This window comes from Dendrobates tinctorius, unplaced genomic scaffold (assembly GCF_039654945.1).
Source record: "Dendrobates tinctorius isolate UK_male_01 unplaced genomic scaffold, ASM3965494v1 ptg000143l, whole genome shotgun sequence".
Taxonomy (NCBI): domain Eukaryota; kingdom Metazoa; phylum Chordata; class Amphibia; order Anura; family Dendrobatidae; genus Dendrobates; species Dendrobates tinctorius.
Window position 1 is genome coordinate 3,254,071 of NW_027361810.1, and position 25,198 is coordinate 3,279,268.

The 25,198-nt window shown below is 47.7% G+C and overlaps 1 protein-coding gene across 4 annotated transcripts; it reads right to left on the reverse strand.

The window, feature by feature from the left end:
- Positions 1–265: 265 nt before the first annotated feature.
- MRAS (muscle RAS oncogene homolog) lies at positions 266–25,198 on the reverse strand. Of its 4 annotated transcripts, none has more exons than XM_073545329.1 (6): positions 25,047–25,198; positions 7,397–7,608; positions 2,748–2,901; positions 2,408–2,507; positions 1,891–1,970; positions 266–1,630 (listed from the first exon to the last, which is right to left on the reverse strand). In XM_073545329.1, the coding sequence occupies exons 2-6, from the start codon at positions 7,587–7,589 to the stop codon at positions 1,531–1,533; spliced, it is 627 nt and encodes a 208-aa protein (XP_073401430.1). In that variant the 5' UTR covers positions 7,590–7,608; positions 25,047–25,198; the 3' UTR covers positions 266–1,530. The 4 variants fall into 4 exon arrangements, with proteins under 4 accessions (XP_073401430.1, XP_073401429.1, XP_073401428.1 ...); XM_073545328.1 differs by lacking the exon at positions 25,047–25,198 and adding an exon at positions 23,992–24,067; XM_073545327.1 differs by lacking the exon at positions 25,047–25,198 and adding an exon at positions 23,830–23,901.

Consider the following 25,198-nt stretch of genomic DNA (forward strand, 5'->3'; position numbering starts at 1 on the left):
CAAGAATATAACTACTATAATACTGCCCCTATGTAGAAGAATAGAACTACTATAATACTGTCCCATGTAGAGACGAATCTGAAGCGTTGGGACTTTCTAGATCAGAGTTGCTCCCTCTTTCTCGGTGACACAGGACTCCGTTACCTTGACGTTGTTCTGTTTTCGTTCTCTGCTCCGGATTCTTTCAGCCTCCTGTGGATTTTTCTTGCTATAAATATAAGATCCCTTTAACCTCTTGGATTTGGAATAAGCGGCGACACTTCCCTGCTGCAGACGCTTTTACTGTTTTATTCCCTAGAAATAAGTTAATACATTCACATGGAAAAAAAATTAAAAAAGTAAAACACAAGTCAGTGGAATGACATCTGCGTTCCTTTTACCCACTGTCTCGTAATTCTCATCGGATTTTGTGTCTCACGAAAACGCTACTTGACAAGTCCTCATACAAATTAAAACACACAAGGAAGAAAAGGGCCTTTTCATTCCTTGTGGCCTGGCTTGGCCCGGTGCCAGGCTTTGACACATTGTCTGGGGTTCCCCCCAACTGGAATGTATACTCCCTCCCAAAATTCTTATTCATTTCGGATGGGCTGGTTAACCCTTTAAGTACTGGCCTATGGCTTTCAGACATTCGGTAAGCACCAGAGAGACAGTCACAGGATAAGAAGTTTAAAAAAAAAAAAAAAAAAAAGTGCTTTATGGCCAATTCATTTACAAATGAAGGAAAATGCTGATAAAAAAAGATACAAAAACAAATCCTCCAGTGGTCCAGGTCCTTAGAAAAGAAGAAGCAAAGTTTGTAATCGTGGCTGAGACCATGTAACATAGCACCAGGATGGGCGTCTCTAGAGGGCTTCTGGGGGGCCACAGGCATCCTGCTGCTCCTGGGTTATTGTGGGTCTGCGGTGAGCAGCAGGGTCCTTGCCCCACGTCGGGGGTCTTCCAGCGCAGTTTCTCTACCTTACATTATTCAAGTGTGTATGGTCCTTTGTGTTGTGTATACACTGCATCCGAATATTTAGTTTTTCCCATAGGGGATGGGAGTTCATGATGAGAAGTACTAAATACTTAAAAAGTGCAATATATATATATATATATATATATATATATATATATTTTTTGGGGTGTTGTGGCACTTTAAGACCATCAGCGGTGCGCGCTCTGGCAATGCAGTGGTTAATGCCGGAATCTCTGATCTTCTCCCCATTCAGCAGCCAAATGTCTCCAATCCCTTAGGATCTGACTCCTTCCAACATGAAAAAAAAGTAAATTCCTGCCACAGAAACTTCAAAGAAATGTACCACATTATACAGGAATAAATACATCCACAGTCCAACAAGTGGGGGAGGGGGTCTCAGTCTGACCCATCTCATTGGGGGCATTGCCCACCTTCTCTGGTCGGGAGCGGTGATCTGCCCAGACATCGCGGGCTCAGCCCTAGCATCAAGTATTGGATCTGGCAGCCCCCAGGTCGCTGCGGGTCCCGGACAGGCAGTGCTCATGCTCGGCAGTTCTGGCAATGCCCAGGTGTCACAAGATCACACAGAACGGCCGGTGAGTGCCCGTCCCGCGGTCGCCTCGCCACTTGGTGTTCCTCTTCTGTTTGTGACTCTTCTCTGGAAGCTGCTGCCTGTGAAACATTGTAACAAAAGGAAAACGTTTAACATTCTACAACATTGATACTTTATTGTTTCACTAGCGTCTGTCAATGTGGAGGCTTGGCTGCCGCAGTAGTGATGGCACATTGTAGCCAGCATACAGTATGGTATATCTACACAAAAATGCTGCAGTATAAAGCATGGAGGAAGCAGAAACTATCAGCTGTCTCGTGGAAGAAGTAGCAATGAGAACAGGGCTGAAATCATCCTGTATGTGATGAGCGCATCTTACCTGATCACCCTGACGAGGTCGTGGAAGGCTTTGTCCACGTTCTGAGGTGGATCCTTGGCACTTGTTTCAATATAAGGAATCTGGAATTGAAAGAAGATCCGAAGCGAGAGACATTGACTTCTACTTTCAGGAAAATAGAAAACAAGCAACTTTACAAATTGTTGTGAGATCCTACATCTATCTGTGCCATTTGCTCACATTGCAAATGTATGGATTTTAGCAAGCAATAGGTAATGCACCTTCCTCTTCCCACAGTTTGGGATCTCTGATTGTTGTCATGCAATGGAAAGAGATTAACTCAGCTCTCTTGAAAAGTGAACAGGAGGTTGTCTGAGATTTTTTGCCCTATTGCTCATCTGCAGCTTCTTCCCGCAGAGTTTGGAGGGGCCTGGGTTTACAGGATGAGGGGGGAGGGGGGAGACGGTGTTGCAGCCAGAAGTCTCACAGCCAGACACAGGATTGTGGAGGGGGCTGCCCCTGCATTTGCGCAGCACTTTGTCATCGCCCCTGCACTTACGTTGTGTTTTACTGCCATCTCTTTTCCTTGCTCGCTTGATATTTTCCTTAAGTGCATCAGATCAACTTTGTTTGCAACTAAAATCATTGGGAACGATTCTCTGAAACAAGAAAAAAAAACAAACATCATAACATCCAAATCCTGACTGACAGCCTATATTTAAAGGGATACCATCCCTTTAATTACATCCTCTGATTGGAGTGGTGTCAGCTGAATTAAAGAATCTCCACAAATTATAATAATTCAGAGATCTGGATTATCACCACATGCTTTGTAAAATAAATCCCTTTTAATAATTCGCCCTGCCCCCCCACATCCGGCTGCCACTCTCCATTCTTACCGGTCTTTGACCCTGAGGATGAGTTGATGAAAACGATCCACGTGTTCAAAGCTCGCCTTGTCCGTGACCGAGAACACGATGAGGAAACCATCGCCGGTCCTCATGTACTGCTCCCTCATGGCGCTGAACTCCTCCTGCCCGGCCGTGTCCAGCACTGGACCAAGAAAAGGGAAATATTTATTATTTGAGGTCATATTTGTTCTTATTTTTCCACATTTTAGGGTTATTAGTTTGCAGAAATTCCAACACGATTCTCACAATGATTTTCACGGCATCAGGACTTTAGATTCTTCCTCCCCAGAAAGAGCCACGTACGCCGCCGCTACCCACCAACTACTGCACTGCTATGAAGTGCTGACAAATACTACGGCGTTCCACCAATTCCGGGAAAGGGTTTGATACATTGTGTATGACAAGTCTGGAAGACACACGTGTTACTGGGGTCCTTCCCCCATGCTTTACATTGCAGCTTTACACCATTTTAGCACAGATCTCATCTACATTGACACATGGAGTCTGAAGTAGCCAGAATTCTACATATTGTCTCAGCAGAGGTCCAGATTGCTGCATTATCGCCTACCCATCCTTGCACAATTAGAGCACAGCTATTATTTTAGCTGCATTGTCGAATGGAGGCAGCCCAAATACGGTCTCACCCATGGCCCGGATTGCATCTCCCCACCCATGCTTTACACTGCAGCTCGGCTTGATCAGATTAGCTGCTGTGTATAAGCAGAAGAGCACAGGAGGTGAGTGCATGAAGATGTCAGTTTAGAGCAAAGACAAAAAGATCATAGACCCCAAGAAATATGCTGAAAAATGAGGGGTGGCGCCAGGAGGGTCGGGGCATTGGCGCAGCTTGAGCTTCATTACTCAGAGCAGAGGAGGCTTATAATCTGGGATTTTACACCTTCTTTTACCCTTTGGATCACATGTCAAACTCTGGCCATCAAGGGGAGTATATTTGACCTGCGGTGCCAGACGGCACCCCCCACCCGACTTCGAACCTTAAACTATAATCAAATAATGGAGATCGGAGCATCAGCTGACTCTTCCCCCATCATTCTTCCTCTGTGTCGGATATCTCACCGCAGCGGGCGCAATGACGTTATTACAAAGCGCCCGCTGTACCGAGATGTGCAGAGGATCTGAAGTCAACATGAAGAGACCGGAGCACAGGGAGAACGGGCAGAAGTGGTTTTATTTTTAAATGTGAGCCCCATTATACTGTATGAAGGACTATGTGTGTGGGGTGCATTATACTGTATGGAGGACTATGTGGGGCCATTATACTGTATGGAGGACTATGTGGGGCCATTATACTGTATGGAGGACTATGTGGGGCCATTATACTGTATGGAGGACTATGTGGGGTGCATTATACTGTATGGAGGACTATGTGGGGTGCATTATACTGTATGGAGGACTATGTGGTGCCATTATACGGTTCTGTATAGAGTGCTATGCTGGGCCATTATACTGTATGGAGCATGATGCAGGGCCCACTGTACTGTATGGAGGGCTATGTGGGGCCATTATACTGTACTACATAGAACACGATGCAGGGCCTTTATTCTGTATGGAGGACTATGTCAGGCCATTATAATCTCTGGAGCACTATGCGGGGCCCAATATACTGTATTCATGACAATGTGGGTCCCATTATACTGTACTGAAGGCAACGCAGGGCCCATTATACTGTACTGAAGGCAATGCGAGGCCCATTATACTGTACTGAAGGCAACGTGAGCCCCATTATACTGTATGGAGCATGATGTGGGCTCCATTATACTGTATGGAGGACTATGTGGAGATTACAATTGGAGAATCATACTGTGATGGGGTCACCATAGGGTCAGCACACCGTGGGTGCGGAGGTTACTGTGGGGATACTTGTGTTTTCATCACACTTTAATACCTGTATTAATCAAAGATTATCCTTCGTTATTACAGATTTACATTCGGTCATCTGCTTTTTACTGCTCTTGCATAACATACTATATTGTTCTATATCTTATTCTACGATCTATTAATTAATATACACTTTGTTCAGGGGACAAACTAAGTTTGTTGCAATATTAGAAACGCCATTGTTATACGTAATAAGGAAAAACGTCCTCAATTGTAGGCATTAATAAATATCAAGGTCGGCTGAGACTCAGTCCAAGCTTTGAGTTCTGTCCCCGTGTATTTATTTCGTCCCTGCTGTAGATGGATCAGATCCTTCCGATCGTCTCTGGATATTTCACAATCTGCAGCTCTTCACTTGCCGGCACAGGTCGCCGCTGGGTGCGGCCGGACTTGTGATGACGTATTAAGGAGCGGTTGTGATAAAAAGGAGAACTTACAAATGTGAAACTGACGGCATCTTGGCATGGACACCTTATAATGAACAGCAGGCTTAACCCCCTCAGCGCTGAGCTGGCCTCCGCATCAATGCTGGAAGCCCTGCAGGCGGCATCGTCCACTGCAGCTCCGGCTCTCAGTCAATGGCAATGATCCCAAGGCCAAACGCACTGTAGTCAGGACTGAAGTGAAAAACTGAGAAAGTTCTCTCAACTCTGTAGGATTGTTGGTTGTGGACAAGCTATAAATCGCAAACACACCAACCTTTATATTCCTCCAAGATAATGATGGAATAACAGACACGTATCAGAGGACAAAGCGTTAGTGACGGTCTCATCTTTAATAAATGTTGGTTTTCTGTTAAAAAATGAATGGATATATAATTCTATAGTTTACTGCTCGTTGCTTATGCTGCCGACCTCTTCTGCAGAGGTGGCCAGTTTCCTGGGCAAGGAGTGTAATGCTTACAAGCTCTACGCCCTGAAGCAGGACCCATAGAGAGATCAGTGTCCCTCTGCGGCAGAGGCACAGCCACCACTGCGGCAGAGGCACAGCCACCACTGCGGCAGAGGCACAGCCACCACTGCTGCAGAGGCACAGCCACCACTGCTGCAGAGGCACAGCCACCACTGCTAGGAGCAGCTCAACTATGCCGACTGCCAATAGTCAGGCACGCCTTGCCCCCTGGCAAGCAGGACGGAGGGGAGCGGTGCGTTCCTGAAGAAAAACGTCAATATACAATTTTAAACATCTCTGCCAGCTGTCAGTGAGTGGAGTCTTCCTGCTTATACTTTGAGGTTTAGCTACAGTGTATCCAGTGCAAGGGAGAATTCTCTCTCCGGTCTTCAAGGTTTGTTCTAATGTATCACGTCAGGTAAGACGCATCAGGCTGGGGTCCGAGGTGCGTCACTCACAGAAGATTGCACGGACTGAATAAAACTATAGCAAATCTTCAGCAATGAGGGTCTTTTCCCCTGTATATAAAGAACACTGCTGCCGTCCATTCCAAGCAGCATTCTCTAAAATGGTGAATCAGAGCACAACGTATATTCAAGACAAACGCTGCTGGCAAAGCAGAAAACCCATCTGCCCACATCACAGGCTCAGCCAGATATTGTACAATGTAGAGTTAACTCGTTTTCCATCTACAGCTGAAGTTCTGGTACATCAGCTGCCTGGATATCAGACTGATACAATGTAACAAACTCTCAGGCCAGGAGAAGGTTCATGCTGATGGGTTTACTCCCAGGATGTAACATAAAATGCTCCATCTACTGACAACAAGCAGAGATCTTGAAATGAGACATTAAGACATCGATCAGTTATTAGCACAGCTTCCATAACTCTGCTTAATAACAAGACTTTACTGTGTAACTGAAGTCTCACAGGGGGAGGAGGAAACAAATAGTAGATTTGTGTCAGTGTTACCCCCATGTCTTCTCCGTCAGGGGCTCCAATGTCGCAGGTAGTGAGCGGCTACATGAAAGCGATTAGTGGCGGTTGTCAGATCAGATTTAGGGCAGGATGTTCAGCAGGGAAACGTGAGCGGGGTTGTCAGGCTGTATTATAGGGTGGTGATGAGAGGCGGACTGGCGGGGGAGGCCGCGCCGGTGGAAAGTATCAGCCACACTGACAGCTTGTCAATCACCACCCCTGCCACAGGGCTCTCAATGCATTACTAAAGCTCTGGTGGATCTATATACTATAAATGTACAGAAATGCAGAGATCTTGTACTCCAGTCCCTCCCAAAGCTGTCACAGATCTGGCTGTGGCACCATCGCAATACTCGCTGGTTCAGGGCGCACTGCTGTGACTCTGGAGATTTCCACATCGGCCTCCCGTCTTGCAGAAAGCATCATTTTTGTATAGCGCTCGTGGATTCAGGGTCACTGACAGCAGAATGGAGAATGCAGCTTTGAGTGTGACTAGAGTACAAGACATGATGCAACTCGAAATCATCACAAAGCAAGTGAAACCATGCTGCGGACCGCTTTACACCCCGTGCAGCATGTGCTCTACTCATAAATCTGCAGATGCTTTGAGGACACGATGGGGTTGAAGCTTTGTATGTGATCATCGGCTGCGAATATCGGCCCTTGTGCTGATCACGTAATGGATCGGATTTTGTAGGAAAACCCTATGACAACTCCTCCAGACCCACCACATTCTAACACAACTATCCAACTGGAAAGGCAAATCTGCCCCCAAATCCCCCCGAATTATCGGTTAGTGACTGGACAGTTACCCCTTAGGACACCCGTGCCACAGCCACATTGGGGGGGGGGGGTCACTGTTTTCTCACCGTCTAGAATGGCCCACTGTCCGTCGATCTCCGTGTGCTTCAGGTAGGAGTCCTCTATGGTGGGGTCATAATCCGGCACAAATATCTTCTGGAAGAACTGGATGGTGAGTGCGCTCTTCCCCACGCCCCCGTCGCCCACCACCACCAGCTTGTAGGTGGGCAGGTTGTCGCTCAGGACAGCGCTGGTAGCCATCTTGTCCTCAGTACGGTTCCTGCAGAGACCGAGACGATTAGTCACAGTGTAACCAGCCGGATGCAGATGGCGGAAAGGGTTAAAGGAAAATTACACAACCCGACTATGAGAAACCAGCGAGAGGAACGGCACAATGAGACTCATGATAAGACCCCCGGCTGTGGGGAAAGCCGGTACCCCGGACTGTCCAATGGCCGATTACTGGGACATTACTGTAATGTGAGGAGAGCGCCGGGCTCAGGTAAGGGCGCGTTCTCACAGCGCAGGAACGTTGCTGTTTATGACATAAAAATAAAAAAACAAAAACTCGCAATCCGACCGCGCCATGTGAATGCGTCCTATTTCTATTGTGATCGGGATCTTTACAGATAGAAAACCCCGCAAGAGATAAAATGCACGGGGACGACTAAGGGACCGACGGAGGTTCACACAACAGAGAGCGGCAGATTTATGGGGTTCTCGGAAAACGGAGAGAAAAAAACCCGAAATAAAGCAGAGTCATTGGAGATCATATGCCTTCCCATGGCGCAATGTTCGGAGGGTCCTCACCACAATCACGATCTGGAGACTCGTCACCAATCAGCTGATAAAGTCTCCCCTAGTGATCGACAGTAACTGCTCGGCACACCTGGTGTACGCTCTGTTTCCCTGCAGTGCCCCCGCAGGGATAATGAGGCATTACACCATTCTCCATCATATCAATGGTTTGTCTGGGAAAGCAGGAAACGAAAAGTCCTCCAGAGAAAGATGGACGTCATCATTAGTCTCCACTCAACCCAAGAGGAAGTGCTCAATACTGGAAACCATCGATTAACACAGAAATCCTAGAAGGAATTGTCCCCCATTCTATAACTTACTAATAACTGGGGGTGCGGCCAGGAATCCCAAGAACAAGGCTCAGCAGAACGGAGGTACGCATGCTTCACCTCGGCTTCCTTCCCGGTCTATGAGAGTGCTGGGGAAAGCCGAGTACAGCACCCCACAGTGGAGTATGCACACCTCCGCTCCATTCATTGTCTATGGGACTAATGGAGATAGGAAGCCAAGAGCACAAACCTCTGATAACACAGGATGAGAGCAACGGGCCCCATCGCCCTACAGCCTGGCCGACCACCCAGTCACCAGGTGCACACGGGTTAATGCTCCATCCATGGCGAGCCTCGACGAATTCCACACGGACCATCAGAAATTCTTCAGACGCACATTCCCAGAGAAGCAATTCTTGTATCTGTGGCAACGTGTGATGTCTAAATTGCTTAATCCCATTACACCCCCTCCTCTGCAAAAGGAAAATAGCAGCTGCAGAATCTCTGATATCTGAACATCTCACCCCAGAGAGGAGAACATTCAGATAAAAGATCGGAGACCCCCCGAGGGGAAGAAACACCACATCCCCCCCATGTGTCATATTATAAACCCCTCATAGAATTCTCAAATTCTGACCTCGTTTCTCTAAAATATCAGAAGAAACAATTGGGAAACCAAGAAGACGGAAGATGACGCATCTCAGAGAAAGGTGAAGCTGCAAAACCTGTGGTCAATCCAACAAGTAACGTCATAATACAGGAGCAGCAATGAGCCGATATAGCGAGAGCGTGAAACGCCCCAGGCACGGGGCAGACATCCACGGACCAGTAGTTATATTCCTGTACATAGGAGCAGTATTATAGTAGTAATATTCTTGTACATAGGGGGCAGTATTATAGTAGTTATATTCCTGTACATAGGGGGCAGTATTACAGTAGCTATATTCTTGTACATAGGGGCAGTATTATAGTATATTCTTGTACATGGGGGCAGTATTATAGTAGTTATATTCTTGTATACAGCGGCAGTATTATGTACAAGAATATAACTACTATAATACTGCTCCTATGTACAAGAATATAACTACTATAGGAGCAGTATTATAGTAGTTATATTCTTGTATATAGGGGCAGTATTACAGTAGTTATATTCTTGTACATAGAGGCAGTATTATAGTAGTTATATTCTTGTACATAGAGGCAGTATTATAGTAGTTATATTCTTGTACATAGAGGCAGTATTATAGTAGTTATATTCTTGTACATAGAGGCAGTATTATAGTAGTTATATTCTTGTATATAGGAGCAGTATTATAGTAGTTATATTCTTGTACATAGAGGCAGTATTATAGTAGTTATATTCTTGTACATAGAGGCAGTATTATAGTAGTTATATTCTTGTACATAGAGGCAGTATTATAGTAGTTATATTCTTGTACATAGAGGCAGTATTATAGTAGTTATATTCTTGTACATAGAGGCAGTATTATAGTAGTTATATTCTTGTATATAGGAGCAGTATTATAGTAGTTATATTCTTGTACATAGAGGCAGTATTATAGTAGTTATATTCTTGTACATGGGGGGCAGTATTATAGTAGTTATATTCTTGTACATAGAGGCAGTATTATAGTAGTTATATTCTTGTACACAGGGAGCAGTATTATAGTAGTTATATTCTTGTATATAGGAGCAGTATTATAGTAGTTATATTCTTGTACATAGGAGCAGTATTATAGTAGTTATATTCTTGTACACAGGGAGCAGTATTATAGTAGTTATATTCTTGTATATAGGAGCAGTATTATAGTACTAAAGTGCTTTCTTTGAAAGTTTTATGGAGAATCTGGTGTAGGAATCCTAGGGTACACGTTATGATATTTTACGCCCCAAGCTGTTCGTATCCAGGTACTGTACAGAATGCTCCTGCATTTTCCTGATGTATGGATCGGTGTCTCCATCCCGTTGCTTCCATGCTCCACTCTCTATTTTAGGGCTCACACTCACTTGAGAGAAACTCAGATAAGTCTCCCACCTCAATACCCGGCACTGCCGACAGCACTCAGGACCAGAACATTCAGCTGCATAGAAATACATGGAGCTGAACGCTCCAATCCGAGTGCCGGTGGCAGTGCCGGGTATTGAGACGCGAGAATCATCTGAGTTTCTCTCGAGTATGAGCCCTTACAGTGGCGCTTTATTCCGCTCAGCAACTGTCAGCATGAAATGGCCTAATTCACTTCTGATTCATGATTTAAGAACGCAATAGCTAAAAAGCTGAAATGTGAGTGAACGATACTGGAGGATCAGGCGGGGAAGGAGGAAGGAAAATGAAAACTATGAATTGTTAATGAACTGTTTACACCACCTCCTCCATCCATTAACCACCGATACTGCCGATAGAGTCTCACTCCAATATTTCATATTAATGTTACTGGAGATTGACCTCAAACTGACAGAAACCACAGCCAGGTCTACCCTTATATGCCCCATAACATACATTGGAATAACAAAGTGGCTGTGAAGAGGTGTGAAACAGACATTGCTGTGCAGCCATGACATCCTGTATTATACCCCAGAGCTGCACTCATTATTCTGCTTGATACTTGTGAACATGCACTGGGTGGGGTTTTTTTTTTTTTTTTTTGAAAGTTTAATCTAGCATTTTTCTTGCCATTTGTACCTGTTTTTTTTTTGCACCTCTCCCACAGTCACTCTCCTCTCAGCAATCTGTCTCCTTCACTCGAGCCCTCGATTCTCTCAATCCTGATATTCGGTTCACAGAGACGTGGCACAGATCTGAACGCTTCTTTCCAGCCGCCTAAGATCCTTTCTACATTCAACTGGCACAAATGTTAATTAGATCTCTGAGCACTGGATGTTCTGATGGATCGTGGAAGAGAATGGCGCTAATTGCTGTCTGTTAGCCGAGATACGGAACGTTAACCCTCTCCTGGCCTCTAGGAGGCCACATGGCAGCACCGCCTTGTAACCAGCTGGCACCACATTCCGCCACTGCTCAGGTACACAGTATTCTTCATGTGATACAATGTAGCACGGTGCAGCCATCATTGTAAGCTACAGAGCACAGGTCGCTACCGCTCCAATAATATTCAGAAAGGTCGAAGTTGTGCAACTCTCTTTACATTGCATCACGCTTGCTCCAGTCACATCCAGAGCTGCATCACAATTTACCTTTATATGCATTTGAAGATGCGGCTTGTTCTCTGGATGGAGGATGCTGGGTGGTGAGATATGTCATTTCTCTTCTGACTGTCCATATGAGGTCATACCTTACATTATTATTAAAAGGAGCATTTAAAGGGAATCTGCCACTGTCTTTGCGGTCATGGGCCACAGGATGTAGGGGCAAAGACCCTCATTTCAACAATGTGTCACTTATTGGGCTCCTTGCTGCAGTTTTGATAAATCCCTGTGTTTTCCCGCTGCAGTTCTAGCAATTTTTTTGAATGCGGAGTAATGTATAACCTGCCTCTGATTGACAGCTCTCTTGTACACAGTGCATAGGCAGAAAGCAACCAGTGTTGGTGGAGGTGTTATACAGAGCTCCAGGGCCGGTTTAGAGAAAGTGGGGCCCCAAATGCTCACATATCTCACATCACACAAACATTTCGGTTGTATTTAAAGGTGCAGAGTTCAGACTGTTAAACAAGCGTGATTGACAGCATTGAAGTCGTTTGATGCTTGTTCCCACGATTCTTTACACCAGCTGAGGAAGAATGATCCTGTGTGCACACGCTGCGGATTGTCCTGCGGATTTTGCTATGGACCGCCATATGGACACCTGCGGTGTATCTGCAGTTTTTCCCCTGCGGTTTGACACCTGTCATGGAGCAGGTGCCAAACCGCAGCGGAATCCGCACAAAGATTTGACATGCCGCAGTTTTGAAACAGCAGCAAATCCGTGCGGAAAATTCCGCACCGTCTGCACTGCGGTTTTTAATTACCGTTGATTTTAATGATCCTGTACACCGCACACAGGACCAAAACCGCTGCAGATCCGCAGCGTGTGTACACACCCTGACGGGCACAGTCCTTGATACAGTATAATACAGATCCCATGTAGTATATACAGGTGCATGCCACAGACTTAGAATATCATCAAAAAGTTATTTATTTCAGTTCAATACAAAAAGTGAATCTCATATTCCATTATTACATAGAGTGTCACGTACCGGCTTCTCAACACGCGAATTGGGGTTGCACCTGCAAGGGTTAATCCATCTCCTCTCACTCGGTGCAGCATTCAACCTGTGTTCTATGCTGCAATTAGAGCATAAATCACACCCCGACACAGACCACACACCTTGGTCACACACGCTGCCACCACTCACCGAACACACGGGCGATGAGTACCGGAGATGATACTACTACTATGTGCCAGTCACCAGGAGCGCACACTCTAAGGCTATGGATTCTTTAGAGCATACAAGGTTCAAACCTATTAAAGTTTTAAGCTTTAATAGAAAAGGTACAGTGCTTACAATAAAAAGATATTAAAAAAAAAAAATGGAACTAAAAAGTGACATTCAAATATGCCAAACAGTGATAAAATTAAAGGGAGAAACTTACAGAAATGTCTAAACTTTGCAGTCTGGCATTCTGCTCCCTGGGGGGGGGGATAATTATGGAATGGCTCACACCAGCTTGGCTGTCCCTAATTTATAGATTTAATCTGGAGATCAGATTTCTAGACCGGCCTCTCATGTTAATATTCCAATTGCTGATTTGTGACTGGATCATGGCGACTCGACCAATGAATAAATTATTTTTCTCTGAATTCTGTTTGTATAACTTTTCTTTCTCATAGTAAATACAGTGTCAGGCTGTGTGCACACGCTGCGGATTAGGTGCGGATTCATCCGCGCGGATTTTGTAAAATCCGCAGGTGAAACCGCAGGTCAAAATACCTGCAGTTTTACCTGCGGATTGCTCTGCGGTTTTTCCATCTCCTCAATGGAGGAGATGGCAAACCGCAGCAGAATCCGCACAAAGAATTGACATGTCAATTCTTTCTGCGGATTGAAAACCGCAGATAATCCGTGCGGAAAATTCCACACCGTCTGCACTGTGGTTTTTGATTCCCATAGGGAATCATTGTACTGTACACCGCAGCAAAATCCGCAGCGTGTGCACACAGCCTCAGGCTGCATTTTGGCATCTCACTGCAGAGGCACCAGAAGTTGTGAAATGTCCCCAATTCTGTGTGCTCTTAGGAAGGCCCCCCTGGGGTTGAGACCTTGAAAACTGTTTTTTCTGAGTATAACACAGGTCAAGACCTTTGTGAAGGGCTGCAGCCTAGAACAGATGCCAATTTAATACTGGTCATACATATTTCACTACATAGCGTCATTACAGAGTGATCTATGTCACGTGTTTATTTCTGTTAATGTTGATGATTATGGCTTACAGCCAATGAGAACCCAAAAGTCATTATCTCAGTAAATTAGAATATTTCATAACACCAGCTTAAAAAATTATTTTACAATCCGAAATGTTGGCCTACTGAAGTGTATGACCTACACCAGCAGATGACATGGCTCCCCAAACCATCACTGATGGTGGAGACTTCACACTAGACCTGCAGCAGCTTGGATTGTGGCCTCCACTCTTCCTCCAGACTCTGGGACCGCGATTTCCAAGGTCTAGTGTGAAGTCTCCACCATCAGTGATGGTTTGGGGAGCCATGTCATCTGCTGGTGGAGGTCCACTGTGTTTTATCAAGACCAAAGTCAGAGCAGCCGTCTACCAGGACATTTTAGAGCACTTCATGCTTCCCTCTGCCGACAAGCTTTATGGAGATGGAAAGGTCATTCTCCAGCAGGACTTGGCCCCTGTCCACACGGCCAAAAGTACCAATACCTGGTGTACACACAACAGTATCACTGGGCTTGATTGGCAGCAAACTCGCCTGACCTTAACCTCATAGAGAATATATGGAGTATTGTCAGGAGGAAGATGAGAGACACCAGACCCAACAATGCAGACGAGCTGAAGGCTGCAATCAAAGCAACCTGGGCTTCCATAACCCCTCAGCAGTGCCACAGGCTGATCGCCTCCATGCCACACCGCATTGATGCAGGAATTGATGTAAAAAGGAGCCCGACCAAGTATTGAGGGCATTTACTGAACAGACATTTCAGTAGGACAACATTTCAGATTTTAAAATCATTTTTCATGCTGGTGTTATAAAGTATTCTAATTTACTGAGATAATGACTTTTGGTTTTCATTGGCTGTAAGCCATAATAATCAACATTAACAGAAATAAACCCGTGAAATAGATCACTCTGTGTGTAATGACTCTACAGAATAGAGGAGAGTCACTTTTTGTATAAAAAACTGAAATAAATTCACTTTTTGATGATATTCTTATTTTGTGAGAAGCACCTGTATAGTATAATGCACTCCCCATGGTCCTTGATAGAGTATAATGCAGCCCCCGTCAGGGCACACTGCAGCCACACACACACATAGTATAATGCAGCCCCCGCATTCATTCACACACACTATACTCACCTCTCCTCCTTGTTTCCCGTACTGCTCCAGGCTCTGCTCCGGTCTCATTGGCTCCACTGCTGGCACACAATGAAGTGACGTCATCACGCAACGGCTGAGTCAGAGGCAGAGGGGGAGTGATGGGTGAGGGAGTGTCATGTGACGCTTTCAACTGTATTGGCGTCTAGGACGCTGATAAGTTGAACGAGCGAATGGGGGGGGGGGGGTTGGAGCTCCTCTAACTGGCCCCATAGCGGCTGCGTGGTGTTGTGCTATTAGCGCACACCACTGGCTCAGCTGGGGGTCCCTCGAGGAGCGGACACCTGGTCTGCCTGCCCCCAACACTGGCCCTGCAGAGCTCATATGTCAGCAGGTGTACTAGTCCTTTAGTAATAGTCTCCTTCTGATAGAACTGCAGCAAGCGGCCAAGTAAACGACACATTGCTGGAATCAGGGTCTCCGTCTCTACATTATGCTGCTCTCAGATCGGGGAGCAAAAACCTGGTGACAGATTCCCTTTAAATCCCAGCACAAGCTACGCAGGATCCCATACATCTATGGGGCACATTTGGACACGTGGCTCCCGGGCCGTTTCGTGGGCGGTTGTGCGGTTTACACGGGCTTTGGACTCGGACACTGGACCTGTTGTCAGATAAAATTATTCCGGTTTATGAGACAGAACAGATTCCTGATTACCAGTGGTCTGCAGAGCTGTAGAATGAACCTGTGAATGCCGATGTAAAGCGACTTATGATTCCACATTCCCTGCAGATCCATAAGACCTGGAGCCCCGATACCTCAGAGCTACACCTCTATATAGAAGCTGTAACTGGCGCATGCCAGCGCCGCGTCGGGGTAACGAGCAGCGCCATTCACCAGAGCAGCTAATAACTAAAAATCTGCTGTGCGAAGCCACCGAGCGTCATCGTGTCTCCGGTAATGAATCACAAGAGCCGAGCTGAGACCTCACTCGCTATGAGACACGTCCGGAGCCATCTGCCCCGCACCAAGAATCGCCCTGCGGAATTACTGAAGAGTCCTAACCCCAGGCCACATCTGCACCGCTGATCAGACAGACGGCACCGCTGGCAAGGGGCAGAGCGCTGTTCAGCCGCCCGGCGGTCCAGGCGCTCGGCTGGATTTGCATCCGTGGTTTATGCACACAGGAAATGTCATGAGTGGATGCAGAAGTTCACTGTGGAGAGTGAAGGGTTAACAGTGCAAGGGGTTATTACTGGGTGGGCAACATATTCCCCATTAACATGATAAGTGATCCCCAGAAATCTGCAGGTTAAGAGACTGCCGGGACCCCCACTGATCGCGGGAACAGACCTCTGAAATGCACTGGTAGAATGGAGCAGTGGCCGCATATGTGCACCAAGTCTATGGGGCGGGGGAGCATGTGGGGTCCCAGGAATCAGCAATTTATTGCCTATTCGGTGGCCTCTTGGCAATAACCCTTTGTAGATGGTCTACTCTAGTGGTCTCCAACCTGCGGCCTTCCAGCTGTTGAGAAACTACAACCCCCAGCATGCTCCAAGATCTTGAATTCCAGAGTAACTCATTAACAGATCTTGGGTGAGAACCAAAAAACGCTGCTCTCTCCGGCTGAAATTCATAAACCACACAACTGATCGTTACAATCTTCCGCTGTGTCAGTCTCTACTGTTGTACAAGAATTCTATTCAGGAACAAGGAGGCTCAGGATGAGCAGAATCCACCCATATAGTTCATAGAAACAGGAATATGAAAAAAAAAAAATTCACATAAACCCAGAGATTGCTATGTAAGGAATGACGAGGATATGCCGGCAGCGCCAACTGTCAGGTCCCCGCCCAGCACTGTAGTCCGGCCTAGAAGGGGCTAAATATAGCGGCTCCGTAATAAAAAGATGAAAGGTATTCACTAAAAATAATGGCGTCTGCCGAATGCAGGACAAAGAATATACTGTACTGATATAACCCCCAGACATTACACCATATGTGACTGATATCAGCCCCTCTTATAACGCTCCAGTACTGATATAACCCCCAGACATTACACCATATGTGACTGATATCAGCCCCTCTTATAACGCTCCAGTACTGATATAACCCCCAGACATTACACCATATGTGACTGATATCAGCCCCTCTTATAACACTCCAGTACTGATATAACCTCCAGACATTACACCATATGTGACTGATATCAGCCTCTTATAACGCTCCAGTACTGATATAACCTCCAGACATTACACCATATGTGATTGATATCAGCCCCTCTTATAACGCTCCAGTACTGATATAACCTCCAGACATTACACCATATGTGATTGATATCAGCCCCTCTTATAACACTCCAGTACTGATATAACCTCCAGACATTACACCATATGTGACTGATATCAGCCTCTTATAACGCTCCAGTACTGATATAACCTCCAGACATTACACCATATGTGACTGATATCAGCCTCTCTTATAACGCTCCAGTGCTGATATAACCCCCAGACATTACACCATATGTGACTGATATCAGCCCCTCTTATAACGCTCCAGTACTGATATAACCTCCAGACATTACACCATATGTGACTGATATCAGCCTCTCTTATAACGCTCCAGTGCTGATATAACCCCCAGACATTACACCATATGTGACTGATATCAGCCCCTCTTATAACGCTCCAGTACTGATATAACCTCCAGACATTACACCATATGTGACTGATATCAGCCCCTCTTATAACGCTCCAGTGCTGATATAACCCCCAGACATTACACCATATGTGACTGATATCAGCCCCTCTTATAACGCTCCAGTACTATTAGGGGCTTCTTCTATGTTGTGGAGCAGGAGGTTCCTCCGATGTTATGCACTATATTGATTATTCGGGGGGGGGATCTGCCGTTGGTTTTGGCCGCCATCTTGCACCTCACAATTCTATCCTGTCCAAGGAAGAAGACCAGGAACCCCCCTTGTGTGCTAATGATGGTATCACCATGGAGACCCCGATCACCGCTCCCGCATCCAGATCGTACTGAACATTACTGTGAAAACAGAAAAAAAAATAATTTGATGGCGAGGAGCAGAAGAGGAGGATGGGGGAGATGGTGGTGGAGGACGATGCTCCTCTCCCTCCATCCCACATTGTCTACAGTAGTGGATACACAGTAACCACTGACCGGGGGGGGGGGGGGGGGCAGTCCACAAGCACAGACCCTGATGGATTCTGACTTTAATGGGGACCAGTGTTCTGGTATTTTTTCAGGAGGAATCACACCGACACATTGTAGCAAAGGATCAGCTCAGGAGGAGGAGATCTGTGCATCCATTACTCACATGTATTGTAACGAACCTTCAGCTGTCAGATTAGGTCAACTATCAACCTCCTCATTCACAGACCACAAGCGGAGTGATGTGAAGTATACTAGAGAGCTGCAGAGGTCGTTTTACAATTCAGATTTATTCTGGAGTCTGAACTGTATTATAAGGAAATTCAGGCACCAAAGTGGTAAATCAGTTTGGAAGAGTCAGGTCTCATTCAGACAGAAGGAATTTTTCTTGTACACAAAAAACAATTTAAGCGACAGCAGCGTCCCGCCGTCAGCAGCAGCGTCCCGCCGTCAGCAGCAGCGTCCCGCCGTCAGCAGCAGCGTCCCGCCGTCAGCAGCAGCGTCCCGCCGTCAGCAGCAGCGTCCCGCCGTCAGCAGCAGCGTCCCGCCGTCAGCAGCAGCGTCGTCAGTTTTTACTACTTTCTTTTATGCAAATAAAAGCCCACCCCAAATTACTGGAGAGCAATACAGACGGCAGCCCCCGCTGAGCTGAAGGTGTGGCTACCAGGAGAAAATGTCCTTTATTCCTTCCAGGAGTCACCGGCCTTCAGCCATACTGTGTGCACAGAGCGGCTACAGAAATGGCGCAGTGTCCAGTGACTGGCAGCAGCACAGGCAGTTTGATTGACAGATGACGCTGCAATGTATCTGTGCACAGCGACGGGTCAAAGTGACGGGCGTGCCGACAGCTGCGCGTGTAGACAGAATCGGCTACCTACCGCGTCACCAAGGCTGAAAGCTGGCGGCTGCAGGTCGGAAAATAAAGTTCATTTCCTCCCAGGAGCCACACGTTCAGTACAGCGGCTGGACGGCTTAGTAACGCTGCTAGCCTGCAGACTAATAGCAGAAACCAGGTTTACACAATGCATTTGGGATACCTTGTGTGATTTTCCAAATATGTGGACAGAATTTAAGCAATTTTACATTGTTTACAGAAAATGTGGCAAAAAACAAAGATGCATTGTGTCAACTCGGCTTTTTTCTGTTTATACCTGCAATATATTGTGTGCGGACAGCAGCCGGTGTGATCAGATGCTGCATGGAGCGCAATTACTTAATAAGACCATTATTGTGATCGATGTCATCTCCTCCTATCAGAAGTCATAACAGAGGAGGCAACAGGAATCTCACCGGCATTAGGCTGTGTGCACACGCTGCGGATTAGGTGCGGATTCATCCGCGCGGATTTTGTAAAATCCCCAGGTCAAAATACCTGCGGTTTTACCTGCGGATTGCTCTGCGGTTTTTCATCTCCTCAATGGAGGAGATGGCAAGCCGCAGGGGAACCCGCAGAAAGAATTGACATGTCAATTCTTTCTGCGGACTGAAAACCGCAGATAATCCGCGCGGAAAATTCCGCACCGTCTGCACTGCAGTTTTTGATTCCCATAGGGAATAATGGTACTGTACACCGCAGCAAAATCCGCAGCGTGTGCACACAGCCTTAGACTAGGGGCTGTGTGTGGCGGCCTGGACCCGACGCCCATGCACACAGGTGGAATGCTATGAGGGTAACAGTGGGATTTACACTTTAGGATCCAGTGTGGAGACCCATTAGGTCACATGTCAGGGAACTGATCGTAAAGCACAATCGTAATAGATCTTCCGAAATCAATCCTTGTTGGAGTGAAAACGATTTACGAACAGGAGCGAGAGGTATGAATATTTCTTAGATTTCATGACACGCTTACACTGCCGGTGCCATCCCCGTCGTCCCGCACAGCAGCACATGGTGACGCCGAGTCCCTGCGGCCGCGTGACAGGCGCTTCACCTAGCGTCATACGACCTGCGCACGGCTCGGCAATAAATGGGCCCAGTGTGCAGTGACGTTTTTGTATCAGTTTTGTTCTGAGACAAATTAACAAACTCTTAAATCAATTGTTTTCCCTTTTTTACAGAATATGTATCAAAAACAACTAACCTTCAGGTGCGGTTGCCGCCTTACACCCCAATATAGGTTTTTAAGCTTAGTATAAAAGATAACAATGACCCCCATCATCCGTTGTAATAGTTTTTGTCATTGTCACTTATCAGATTTAAGGAAAAGCAACGATAGCAAAGTGTAAGGGAATGTTCTCACAAAGCTTTTTTTTTTTTTAAGCAGCTTTTTTTCTGCAAGGAAGATGCAGGCTACTGTTTGGAAAATGTAAAGTAAACTAATTTTTTTATGCCTTTTTCATCTCATTGGTGAACAGCTGAAGTGAAAATTCAGAAAGAATTGACTTGCAGCGTGTTTTTCCCTTTAAACTCCACTACAAGTGAATTGTAGAAATCCCATTTACTTTACTCTTCTTGTAAAATGTGCAGAAGATAAAAAAAAACGCAACGTGTGAAGAAGCCCTTGGGAGTCCCAGCAGATCTACCCCTCATCAGAGATCTCTGTTATATAGGTAATATGTGTCTGCAGTCTGAGGTCATCCAGACATTTGTATCCTCTGCTGGGAATTATTGGGAATCTTAATCCATAGACACTCACAGATTATACGGTGAGTGAGAACTAAATGGGAGTCTCCACAGCAAGCTCTGCGCAGGCACCGAACCAGCAGGGAGAACGCGGAGGCTCAAACCTCCTGTGCGTGAATATTATATACATCTCATTTATTATGCACATGTCTTAAGATAAAATACAATTCCATCTATATTTTATGGGATTTAGCGATATTTGAGGTTATTGTGGGGGAGATCTACAGAACCGACCTCCCTGCTGGAGCAGTCACCGTATTGGATAGAGGGTCAGGGTCCGCTTCCTTCAGCCCTCTGCCTCTACATTTAGGGCCTTTCAAGGTCACATGATAACTTTTTCTTTTTACTTAAAATCCTGTGTTTGGTAATCCAGAGACCTCATTACATGATTTCTGTTTATACAGCACTTAGCATAAGTGACTTTCTAGATTCTGAAACAGATTTTTATGAAGATTGCTACAGCAACAAGCGAGATGGCGCAGCATCGTTGCACGGATCAACCTCCTCCGTTGTCGGGATGCGGCTTGAGAACCACTGCAACAGATCGCAGATGTCTCAGATTTTCTATTGCTGGTCGCAAGTCAAACGCTATCATGCAAGTCACACGCCATCGCAACGCGCCTGTGACGTTTCCGTTTTATTCACAGCAAAATCAGAGCTCTAAGGCCAAGTGCCCACGTTGCAGAAATGCTGCAGAATTGTCCGCAGCTCCGCAACTCCCCGCTGCAGGTAAAACGCATGCGGAATTCACATGCGTTTTCCCACAAAACACAAGCTTTTTTTTTTAGCTTGCAGAATGCTAGCGCTTTCCAAGTGATTTGAAGCATCGCTTGGAAAAGTGATTGACAGGTTGGTCACAGGCATAGCGCTTGACGAGTGTGACCAACCTTTTACTATTGATGCGGCCTATGCAGCATCAATAGTAAGAGATAGAATGTTAAAAATAAATAAAAATAATAGGGATATACTTGCCCTCTGTCAGCCCCCGGAGTCCTTCTGGCCCTCAGCAGCGCTGCCAACAAGTTCCGTTCCCAGGAGTGCTTTGCGCGAAGGACCTTTGATGACGTCGCGGTCACACGACGTCAAAGGTCATTCGCGCAGGAACTTGTTGGCAGCGCTGCTGAGGGCCGGAAGGACTCCAGGGGCTGACAGAGGGTGAGTATATCCCAATTTTTTATTTTAACTCTATTTTTACAGGATTATGGTACCCAGGGCCTGGAGGACAGTCTCCTCTCCTCCGGACCGTGTGTACCATCCGCACATGAAACGCTCACTTTTCGTATGGTGAGCATGGCCACATGCATAAAGTGAGCTTTTCAATGCAATCCTATGGCGGCAGAATCGCCACGATTCCGCAAAATTGATGGACATGCTGCGGATTTTACCGCGGTGCGATTCCGCAGAGGAAACATCCACAGCATGGGCACAGTAATTGCGGATTGCGTTGAAAATCAATGTATGTGATGCGTTTTGTTAACATTTTTTAAGAGTTTCCACAGTGGCAAAAATGTGGCGGAAACACTTAAAAAAAAAATGCAACGTGGGCACACCGCCTAATATTGTGCCACAAAAGCAAATCGCAGACAAGTTGCTCAAGTTGTTTTTAAATACAGCCGCTCTCACACAGCTGTCTGGCAATGTGTCAGCATCTTCATTCAACAACAATTATTATCGAATGGGGCTGAGCTGCAGTACAACAAACCACCAGTTGACAGGTGTGGCGCTGTTTGGGGGAGGAAAGCAGCAGAGTTTTCCTAACCTTGCTCATTAGAACTCATTGCGTAGCTTGACGTTCTAGATTCCGCATTCAGGATTGTGCACACTCCCGCTTATCTGGTGCCCTGTATAGCATTTTTTACATTCTAAGATACAGCACTCAGCCCTGTTGGCCAAACAGAAAGTGAAGGAAGAGCCGTCCATTCCTTCCACCCACAAGAACAGTTTCTGCAGATTCCCCTCACCAAACTTTTTCCTTATTTGACAAAAGTTAATTACTGCAAAAGGTGGGAAAATTAGTCCCCCCATCGCCCCATTTTTCATTCTGGTGGGGATCCGGTGTCAAAACCAAACAGACCTGACACAACTAACAGAAAACTGTCACGTCACTGGCAGAATGAGTGAGCACATTACAACTCTGGACCAGGCGCCGGCCCCTGGGCTGCAACATGACTGACTGGACCAGGCGCCGGCCCCTGGGCTGCAACATGACTGACTGGACCAGGCGCCGGCCCCTGGGCTGCAACATGACTGACTGGACCAGGCGCCGGCCCCTGGGCTGCAACATGACTGACTGGACCAGGCGCCGGCCCCTGGGCTGCAACATGACTGACTGGACCAGGCGCCGGCCCCTGGGCTGCAACATGACTGACTGGACCAGGCGCCGGCCCCTGGGCTGCAACATGACTGACTGGACCAGGCGCCGGCCCCTGGGCTGCAACATGACTGACTGGACCAGGCGCCGGCCCCTGGGCTGCAACATGACTCAGACATCACCCAGCACAATGTGCAGCACTACAAGTCCCAGTCTACCCTGTGACAAGAGTTTCTCAGCAGGTGGAGACCTGAACATATATGCAATTCTTATATAAATGGAACAGTCCCATGCAAATTGCTATTATTTCCTAAGGGAGCCACACAAACTGATAAAGCATTCTCTAACAGGACGTCGCGGCTCAGACAAGTTAGGACCACAGAGATCAGATCTTCAGTCTTGATGAGAAGTTTTTTCATTTATATTAAGCAGAAAAAGAAATAAAGAATGAAAAACAAAAAACTCCCCCAAACAACTCATTATTAACCCTTCCATAGGTCACTCCTCCATGGTCTCCAGAGGATCACCCTGGGGGATGTAGTGAGGGTCTGGAGCAGTTAACCCCTGCATGCCTGGGCAGAAGCACTTTTGCTTTTTAGTAATTGACACTTCTCTGCAGACTCTGGGCCCCCCCCCACCCCAGGAACAGGGAGTATCAGGTCTGGCAGCAGTGACAGGGTTAACCACTGATGAAGAGGAGCTCACTGCAGATTCCTTCCTGCCATCCCCTTGTATCTGTGCCCAACTGTGGCCCCTCACTTCATGCTGTGCGGGGTCCCTGTGCCCCCCAGCCCTGTGACATGGGGCTGCTGCCCGGTACTCACCAGCTGTGGCCCCTCACTTCATGCTGTGCGGGGTCCCTGTGGCCCCAGCTCTGTGACATGGGGCTGCTGCCCGGTACTCACCAGCTGTGGCCCCTCACTTCATGCTGTGCGGGGTCCCTGTGGCCCCAGCTCTGTGACATGGGGCTGCTGCCCGGTACTCACCAGCTGCGGCCCCTCACTTCATGCTGTGCGGGGTCCCTGTGGCCCCCAGCCCTGTGACATGGGGCTGCTGCCCGGTACTCACCAGCTGTGGCCCCTCACTTCATGCTGTGCGGGGTCCCTGTGGCCCCAGCTCTGTGACATGGGGCTGCTGCCCGGTACTCACCAGCTGCGGCCCCTCACTTCATGCTGTGCGGGGTCCCTGTGGCCCCAGCTCTGTGACATGGGGCTGCTGCCCGGTACTCACCAGCTGTGGCCCCTCACTTCATGCTGTGCGGGGTCCCTGTGGCCCCAGCTCTGTGACATGGGGCTGCTGCCCGGTACTCACCAGCTGTGGCCCCTCACTTCATGCTGTGCGGGGTCCCTGTGCCCCCCAGCCCTGTGACATGGGGCTGCTGCCTGGTACTCACCAGCTGTGGCCCCTCACTTCATGCTGTGCGGGGTCCCTGCGGCCCCAGCTGTGACATGGGGCTGCTGCCCGGTACTCACCAGCTGCGGCCCCTCACTTCATGCTGTGCGGGGTCCCTGTGGCCCCCAGCCCTGTGACATGGGGCTGCTGCCCGGTACTCACCAGCTGTGGCCCCTCACTTCATGCTGTGCGGGGTCCCTGTGGCCCCAGCTCTGTGACATGGGGCTGCTGCCCGGTACTCACCAGCTGTGGCCCCTCACTTCATGCTGTGCGGGGTCCCTGTGGCCCCAGCTCTGTGACATGGGGCTGCTGCCCGGTACTCACCAGCTGCGGCCCCTCACTTCATGCTGTGCGGGGTCCCTGTGGCCCCAGCCCTGTGACATGGGGCTGCTGCCCGGTACTCACCAGCTGTGGCCCCTCACTTCATGCTGTGCGGGGTCCCTGTGGCCCCAGCTCTGTGACATGGGACTGCTGCCCGGTACTCACCAGCTGCGGCCCCTCACTTCATGCTGTGCGGGGTCCCTGTGGCCCCAGCTCTGTGACATGGGACTGCTGCCCGGTACTCACCAGCTGCGGCCCCTCACTTCATGCTGTGCGGGGTCCCTGTGGCCCCCAGCCCTGTGACATGGGGCTGCTGCCCGGTACTCACCAGCTGTGGCCCCTCACTTCATGCTGTGCGGGGTCCCTGTGGCCCCAGCTCTGTGGAGCCCCCACACTCCAGTGCTCGCAGCTCTGCGCACCGCTCCTTATATCGCCGCCGCCGGGCTGATGATCCTGCCGGGGAGGCGCCGCCGCCTCTGC